Here is a 9,216-nt window from a genome sequence, read left to right as displayed (position 1 = left end):
AGAAGTAGAAATCTTATAACAATGGTCAAGTTAATGATAGTATTTGGCCACAGGCCTCTCAAAGACTGTTTCACCTTGTCAAAGTGCGAGTATTTTTAAGGGCAAAAAAAAAGACTGAAACTGGAAACACCACTGGACCAACCCACACTCTAAAGTTTCACACTCCTTTCCCTTCGGTATTTAAATTAAAATTCAAAAATTAGCATTCTCCAGCTGTCTAATTGTCTGCATGAATATATCCTTCTTTCCTGTACTGTGCATACAGAAGTTCACCAAACACTTAGGGAATCTCCCAACATATCTGGAGACATCTATTCTCTATTTATTTATTTTATTCAAACTGCAAGAATGATTAATTAACATTAAACTGTTTTTTTCATACATTTACTGGATTGAGAACACTTTAAATGTAAATTGCCTGCTGCGCTATTTTAAACCCACAAACAACTTACATGTAGTGCACTGATTTAAACTTAGTTTTGAACTTTACCACACTTTTAAATATCTGCACACTACTGTAGAAAAAATAATTCAGTCAAAAAAAGATTGGTGGATAACCTTATTGACATTTTTTACAACAAGGAAACACTGAAACAAACATAATTCCCTCTTTTTTTTCCACTGCTATCTGCACATTATGATCGACAGCTTCAGGAGTTTGTTTGTTGCGCCACCTTCTTCCTTGTCTTGGTATTGTAGGCATGCTGCTGGTTCTAGTGGTTAGAGCTGATGTTTCAACAATGTCAGCTAGAAAAAATCAAAAGGAAGAAAATATTTAGTCTTTCGTGTACCTGCTCTTCCACAAGCTACAAATGATAGTACTGTAATGATACAGCGTATGTCGATACCTCTTCCTGTATCATAAAACCAGAAAGCAATACATGAAATAGTAACTACCTCTATCACATTATCTGACATGCTTAATCAGTTGAGCTTTTTCCTTCCAAAGGAATATGGTCCCAAAGCTGCAGCAACTGCTCTCCAACTTGTGGTTCCAGCTCCTAGAAACGATCAGGAAATTAGAAAAGTTATTAGCACTGCTGCCCCTGGGCATATAAAAACTGTTTATTACAACATACTTACAAGAGGTTGCTGGTGAACACTTTCAGTCTTTCTGAAAGAGTTGTTACTTTTGCTATTGTGACATATATTAGGAGTATCCCTACAACAAAGTGCTCAACAGCAGATTAAAAACTTTCATAAGCAACCCTGGCTTATAGGTTTCTTGGGATTTTTTTGGTTCAGGCAAGATGTCAGTTACCAGAAAAGAATTCCCAATTAACACACCACAAGAACAGATGCACCATATAATTCATGCCTTCCACAGATCACCTCCTTATTAACTAAAGATCATTATTCTCTACATCTTTTAAGTTTCATTCCATTAAGTGCAGTAGAGAATGTGATAAGGCAGGTCACAGATAAAGCAGTGGTTCTTGGTGGAATCACAGATACTAATATAAATCACTTATTTTCAATATTGTTGACATTCTTCAGGTCTTAAAAGCCACTTAGAAGAGAAGCACTGTCAACTTCAATATGTGCTATGATCCTTTCCTCGTTCTTACAGTGTGATCCTTTCCTCATTTTTACAACTGGAGAGGTTTTGGGGAAGCAGTGAGAAGATACAAAATATTTAGCTCTAGAATCTTGTACCAAGGAAATGTTTTGGGAGGAGAGTGAGGAGAACGCAGAAACTGCCACAGAGAATTCTTGGCCAATTCTTTTCTGGCTTTTTGTAGCTGAATTTAGATTTAACAAATTGGAGAACAGTACTAAGCTTTATTCTTCCTCAAATACCAAGATTCTCTTCAGGCTTTATGGAAAACGCAAACCTCTAATTAAGAACAGTTATTTGGGTATGACAGACTATCTCATCTCAAAGAACACATCTGAATCAAACAGGAAACAAACCTCCACAAATTAAAAATAAGCCAACAAAACCACATTTATTTTGGAGAAATCCAGCTTTAAATATTTTTTTAAACAACATCAACCAAGAAACTGGTTTAACAAATCCACTACTTCAACAGTAATTCTGCATTAGCAGAAGGTACAATGAGCACCAAGGAACTGTGATTCAGATTAACAGGTACATGAGCACAGCTGAGTTCATGGCTGAACAAGCTAACAAACAAAACACAGTTCTACCAAGTTAAGACTTTAGAAGAGAAAAACTACCTGGCCATCTCTGCTCATTTGTACTTTCTTATTGTCATTCCAAGGGTTGAGCAAATGGTGTGCAAACTGAAAAGGAATGCTTTCTTTGCGTATCCACTCCACCTTAAATACACCTCCAAATCCAGCAGATCCCCAGTCCTGACTTTTCTCACATCCTATTGATGAACCCATTCTAGCAAAACCCTGGAAGAAAAATCAAAATATGAAAGAACAGACATAATGAAAGCATATCTATTTATCCTGGAATTAAATAAATGAGTGGACTTCATATGAAACTTTCAAATTAGTTTCAAGGCGATTCAAACACTCACCCACACGAAGCTGGATCTTCCAAAATACTTACACCTAGAAAGTTAGAAGTATGATTTGTTTTTTCCACTTCAAATACACCTTCTAGAATTTGACTGCAAAGGATGTCTTTCAATTCATCTCTCACACTTACCACTCAAGGGTTTTTTTAAGCTTTGTAACAGAGGTTGAAAAGTTATTGTAAAAACATCTGAAGTGCAAGGTATCAAAGATAAATGTTCTGTGTCCATCAGCTATTCCTTGCTACTTGTACAAAATTCTTTCAAAAATCCATTCATTCCTTCCCTTGTTCCCTCTTTGTTAACAAACTTTCATATACAATTAAAAGTATGTAGCTGCTCTTCAAAGAAAGAGTCAAAGCTGCCTAAAATTCCTTCTTCAATGAAGCTGAAAGAAATTCCAACAAAAGTATTCAGGAAGAAAATGAAAGAAACCACAAATCCAAGATTGCATCTAACTTATCTAAGGATGCTCTTTAAATATAAACCCCCCCTCCCCCAAAGAAACCAAAACTAAACCCAGGCCATGCACAATTTATCAACTGTTCAGGCAAATTTACTCCAGTTATGACTTAGGAGTCCAAGAGATGCAGTGCACTGCCTAAAGTTACCAGCACACACTGCTGGTAGTCATGAAGTCTTCGACAGCTCAAGCCTTAAATGAAAATCAATGCAAATTAACAAAAGGAACAGAGGAAAAATAAAGGTGGAAATTAAAGAGACACCTGAGACAAGGAATATTATTAGGAATGTTAATCTCATATTTCGATGAAGGTCCAGTGAGTTGTCAAAACTGGAAAGGCAAGGCAACATAATCCACCTACATCCTGACTTCAGTGTGTCTTCCCCTCCCAGCTTTCTTGTCTAAGAGCTCCAATACAACAGCCCATTTTCAGATTCAACTGGCATGCTGAAAATTAGTTTCCAGTATGGCATCTGCATTTGCCAAATCATTGTACATATATGTACATTTCACCACAGTCCTTCAGTGGTATCACCAAGATTTCTGCATTTCAACTGGTTCATTGAATTTTAAGTTCAGCTGACTTCTATGAATAGTTTATAACATATGAAGAGGTAAATTGAAGTTTCTTTACTTGGAATAGTTGAGTTTAGCAGTCTCTACAACACAGCTAATCTGCAACTTTGCACTAGCAGGTCAAGTCTTTAAACTGGCCACAAATTTGTCAGCAAATTGTTGATAAATACCTCACTAAATGTGAACTCAAGACAGTTTTGGAAGAATCACGGTTGTGACTTTCCAGTTTCCTAACTTTGAGAAACTATAGTTCCAGCAAAACAGTTTTTATTAAAATTTGTTTTAAAGACATATGAGTTCCCTGGCCTTAGAAAGCTGTGACTTTGATTGTATCTTTTTGTTCACTTACAACATTTATTTTGGTATGCAAAAAAAAAAGGCAGCAAATTTGTACAGATTTTTTTTTTTGCTCCATTGTTGCTGTTTTAAAGCATTTATGTAGGGTAGAAGCATTATTCTGACTCATTATGTTTGGAGGCAATTTAGCTTTAACCTTTGAGGGACAAACTGAGTTCTTTAAAAGGGACTATTTTGGAGAAGAAAAAAGTACTCTTTCTTCAGCAACCAGAGACACTGGCATAGTACTCTACCTATCAGAAGGTCAGAAGCCATTAGCAAAGCCCTCCGTACTATACACAGCCATTTGCTGCACTCTCCTAAACCATCAACCAGCACCAACAGTTGGTATCAGCTAAGGACTCACCTGGAAGTGTCCAGACCCTTGAACAGAAAATATTAAGTAAACTAAGCTCTCCCAAAAGGCTCCATTCAGTTTTCGTTCATTACTCGGCGTAGTGGACCATATACCCTTCTGCTGAGAAATATCAATGTTCTGGAAGTTGCTACTTTTCATTATAAAGTACCGAACTGGCATGTATTGTCTTGGTGAAGGCGATTTAGAACCCTGAAAGAATTAAATTAATTAATACAATAAAATAAACTGGGCTTTAGTTCTGAAATTTTACACACATGCAGACAGACCCTTCACTGAGCTCTTCTTCTCTTCTCCAAGATCATACAAGAAACATGCTATCTATCAGCTGTTCCTGTCAGAATTGACCTAAAAGTGTATTTTCCATCTATTTTACATTTTTACACACTTTTCAAAATTATAATTCATTCATGAGGGGCAGTACACAATTACAGCAGAACAGACCTAAGAGTCTAGTGATTAATTACAATTCTTTGAAGTCTGAGACACCTTCAGATGACACAAAATTAATCACCCTAGACTGTAGCCTGCAGCACACTACTTGCATTTCCATCTTCAGAAAAACAAATTTTCTCCCTGTAACACTGGCTGAATTAAAAAAATATTAATGAGATTTATGAAAATAACCTCACTAAAAATGTATGCTTTATTAAAATAATCATCAAAAAAACTGCCAAGCAGTCATAATGAGGCAGATAACACAAAAATTAAGAGAATCAGTACCAATGTATGCTATTACAGAAACAGAAGAAGATAGAATCCACAGAGTTCATGTTACTGTATACACTGTCACTATTTATTATACCAAGTTTCAAAAAGAAAAACAAAACAAAAACTCCCCAAAAATTGGATGGCTTTTCTACTTTGAATAGCTTTACTTCAGAATTCTGAAAAGAATAATATTTTTACTGTATTAAACTAGTATAACATGGGTATCTATTATTGATTTTCAGTTCCAAAAGAAACACTATGCAGTTGTTAACAATGAAAATCTAAGTTATGTTCTTAATTTATCAACACAATACCTGATAGCTGCTGAAAGATACCAGCAAGAGATTCTATTAATTTTGAAGAACAGGGTCATATATTTATGAGAACTCTACCTTTCCAGATATTGGAGAGGATGGACTAGCACAGGGGCTTGGAAGGCTACTGCTGTCTGCAGACTTCATTGATGACTGATCTGATCTGTCATCTGAAGTTTGTTTGGAGTGCAAAATGTTTCTTCGTTTGTACTGCTTTGGCTGATGAAGCATGGGACGTGTAGACTTCATTAGAACTCTAAAAAGTAAACGCAGATACACGACAGACCGTGAGTTTTGCGAGAGGTCACAGAAAAATTTGTATCTACTTATCAGCCTACTGGATGACCACATATATTACAGTAATTCCAAAACACATTAAACACTACATTAAAAAAGCATGCATTCATTCTGAGTGTTACAGTTAAACCTCTTCTGCTACTTCCCAAGCAGCATGTCATGGACACTATTTCTGATTGCTCTCCCAAACAGCCAGCATTTATACAAAATACTTCTCAGTGAAATCACAGCACAGGACATTATCAAAGCTTTCAGCTGTATTTATATAGGTTCTTTCTTCTTAATACTAGCAGAAATTCAAGTGATGGTTTTATAGGTAAATAAATTACAAGCTACAGTCTCTGAAGATCTCAACAGCTTACTTTTCAGCATTAGAGGAGTCAGAGAATTCAGTTTCTGCTGTACTTTTTCTGCTGTTAGTTGACCTCCATGCAGATGCTAAAAGATGATCTTCAGAAGCCACAGGTCTTGGTCTCTGACCAATTCCTGAAGGCTGCTGCAAACCTGCAGACTGTTCTTCAGCAGTTAAAACAGCTACAACTGCTCTTACAGTTGCTTCATCAACTTGAGACCATGATTTAGACGGAGCTCGCATACGACGCAGAAATAAGCTATGCCACTTCTGTCTGAGTTGCAACAGCAAACCAGCAGCCTGTAATAAATTTCAGTTCTGTTAAAGTCTAATAAACGTTATTAGTTAGGCAAAGGGTACGCTATGTCTATCCTCTCAGGCAGCAGCTGGCATTCTGACAAACTGAAAGGCAAGACTACAGTCTCAGAGAAGGGAAGAAAACCTCATGTTTAAATTAAGCTGTTATCTTTTCTTTCTGCAGGTGCAAGGTGATTCCTAAAACATTTCATGCAGCTCTGCACAAAACTTAAAATTGTATTGTAAATACACAGGATTTTTCACTTTTCACTTCACAAATTTGTATTTTCTTTAAAAGCAGTTTCTTCGTGTCTAATGCCCTTCCTGCTAATTCAGTCTGTATTTATGGGCTTGTAGGAACCCAGAGTGCCGAGAATATTTCTCTGCCTGTTTTTAAGGGTTCTTACCCCCCTGAACAACACTGTTTTAGCCTCCAACCTTGGAAAAAATTACCAACAGTCAGACAAGAACTAGAAAATACAGTGGTATGAATTAGATGATAGATTACTATGTAAGATTGTCACAGGGTGAAAAATTTAGAGGTTTTGGGCTTCTCTTTGTAATAAATAGATAAGAGTAAAAAATATCAAAATGGAGGATTGTTGTTGTTCTCTAAACCTTCTTCTCCTTCTTCTACTACTCCATATTCTTCAGTAAAAGTAGTTTGGAATGATTGGATAGAAAATTCCGCAGCTCCTGCCCGTGTTACTGAATAATTGGTAGGAAAGTGAAAATAATGTACGTTTTTAGTAACTATTGGTTAAAATATCTTTAAAAGGCTGTGTAAATCTTGATAGAGAGGCCTCACTCCTGCTTTTCTGTGCTCTGCGCTGTACTTGGGTCATGCTAGTGGCTCTGTTCCTCTGATAAGACTTAATAAACAACTATCTGGAAGCACTGAAACTCAAGGAAAAGTCTCCGTTTATCTTTGAAACTCCTTGCAAGGACTTTCACCAAATTCTCTCCCATCCAGAGGGACTTAGATTTACGGCACGGTTCAGTGTCATGGGCTCTTTAGTCATACTTGATGGAAAAGACCTCTGGTTACTCTACCTTCTAACACAGTCAGAGCTTGTCAACAACGGGAAAACTTGTGTCTTCAAAGGTTGGGGCTTTTTTCTTCTTTTTATAAAATCTGACAGCAATTTCAGCCGTTGCAGTTTCAGGTGCTCCATTTAAGTCAAGCAACTTTAGTCACCCTCTCAGAAAAGGAAATATACAATATGCCATTTTGACTGTTCTCTCAACTCCTCCTCAAATTTTGGTTAATCCAGTTCAAGCTAAGGCCTAGTGTGCTGGGAGCACCACACAGGCAATACAGGGGTCCACAAAGAAGGGCCATTATGCAGCCACTACCACCTGCAGCTTGCTGTTCCCTGCAGCCGTTTCCTTTTGTCTGGCAGTTTCTTTAGAATCTGCTAACTTATGGAAATGGATCAAACTGCCAGGATGGAAATTATAAAACATCAGCTTACTCAAAGTGCTTCTGAAGTAGATCCAACAGCAGCTGACTGCTGAGGCTTTCCTGCTTCCCAGTGTGATATGCGGGACAACCACACCGCGACAGAGGAAGAAGGATGAGCACTCTCACAGTTGACTAGGTAACTAATTCTTTGTTCCTTTTTGCTCACAGGTGCAAGATTTAAGAGTTATGGGTTGTTACAACCCATAGGAAGCCCTACAACTTGGATGCTGAATATGTGAATTCACACAACTGACTAGCCTGGGTAAAAGGAGATTGAGCCTGTTTGTATGCTTTTCATATTTCTTACTGAACTCATGAAATAAAGGTTAACTCACATAGTACATTCTCCTGTAAATTTGAGAGACCTGAAGGGACCATGACAGTCATTCTTACAGTAAAATTTTGGTTATCCAACTGTTTTAAAAATCATTTAGGATGATATGGCATAAATATTCTTCTACACGGAACAAGCGTGACAGTGATAGATTACTTACTTCAGAGTCCAGTTTGAGGTGGAGCCATTCATCTAGCTTCAGTAGTGATACATTAGAAGTTGTTCTGTCCTCCATCTCACTGTCACTGCTATCACTGGATACCCCATCTCCTTAATTAAGTACAAAAAGTGCATTAACATTCTGTATTATTTACACTTACATACGAAAACTTGAACATTACTCTATTACCAGCAATAAACTAATCTTCCTTCTAAATTTTCATTTAAAATGTAAACATTTGTAAACACACTTTTCCATTTCTGCATATACACCCCAGTGAAAGTCTTCGCTTCAGTTAGGAGAACAAGTTCCCAGACCTCTTAAGGGCCCTACTATGTAAACACCTGTACTGATGTAATCTGACTCTTTCATGTACCTTCATCAATAATAAGCCACTATCAATTTTTTTTTTTTAAGTTATTTATAAAACCACACATTGCTCTATGCTTTGTATCCTAGTATAACAGTATATTTAAAGCCCCATAAAGAAAAAAAAAATTATATATACACACAGCTATTTAGGATTCCTTTTTCTTTTTCAAAGTGCAATTCCATTAGCATTAACACCATTTTAAAGGTAACAGTTTAGGAGCAAGACAGGAGAGCTTCAAAATAGCTTGGACTCTTACTTCAATTCAAACTAATATTTCTACAGAACTGACAATAGATAGATTATTTTTGCATCTATTCTTACAGCACTCCATTTAAATATGAAAAAAATGTAATTTCAATAAATTCCCTACTACTTCTAGATAATCATATGGCTAATTGACATTAAAAGTTATCACTAGAAAATAATGTTTAAAATGCATGTGTCAGCTGGAAGAAACATGATTATTTGTCATATTAATTGTAACTACATTACTCAGTTTGAATCATCTGGTTCAAAATATCAATTAAACTAGGCTGTAGAAAAAACATACATAGTACACTTCTCAGCATTAGTACTGTCTTTAAATATTTTGGTTGCATTTTTTCTTTAAAAACGATACTGTAATTTCTGAGACTCCAGAACTGTAGAAGTTTAATTTATAGATATAAACTTA

At 36.4% G+C, this 9,216-nt stretch overlaps 1 protein-coding gene across 3 annotated transcripts in view; it reads right to left on the bottom strand.

The window, feature by feature from the left end:
• Positions 1 to 314: 314 nt before the first annotated feature.
• Positions 315 to 9,216, bottom strand: part of LOC138102978 (3'-5' RNA helicase YTHDC2-like) — a 30,100-nt gene continuing 21,198 nt past the window's right edge. For 2 of the 3 annotated variants that reach the window (XM_069000834.1, XM_069000836.1), the window contains 7 exons: positions 8,171 to 8,280; positions 5,925 to 6,214; positions 5,344 to 5,521; positions 4,232 to 4,432; positions 2,182 to 2,364; positions 898 to 1,001; positions 315 to 747 (listed from right to left, as the gene is read on the bottom strand). In XM_069000834.1, coding sequence (XP_068856935.1) covers positions 921 to 1,001; positions 2,182 to 2,364; positions 4,232 to 4,432; positions 5,344 to 5,521; positions 5,925 to 6,214; positions 8,171 to 8,280 — 1,043 coding nt within the window. In that variant the 3' untranslated portion in view covers positions 315 to 747; positions 898 to 920. The remainder of the gene's footprint in view (positions 748 to 897; positions 1,002 to 2,181; positions 2,365 to 4,231; positions 4,433 to 5,343; positions 5,522 to 5,924; positions 6,215 to 8,170; positions 8,281 to 9,216) is intronic. The other variant, XM_069000835.1, reaches the window with a different exon arrangement.

Source organism: Aphelocoma coerulescens (assembly GCF_041296385.1).
Source record: "Aphelocoma coerulescens isolate FSJ_1873_10779 chromosome Z unlocalized genomic scaffold, UR_Acoe_1.0 ChrZ, whole genome shotgun sequence".
Taxonomy (NCBI): Eukaryota; Metazoa; Chordata; class Aves; order Passeriformes; family Corvidae; genus Aphelocoma; species Aphelocoma coerulescens.
Note: the sequence above shows the minus strand (reverse complement) of the source record. Positions and strands in the feature narration are given on the sequence as shown.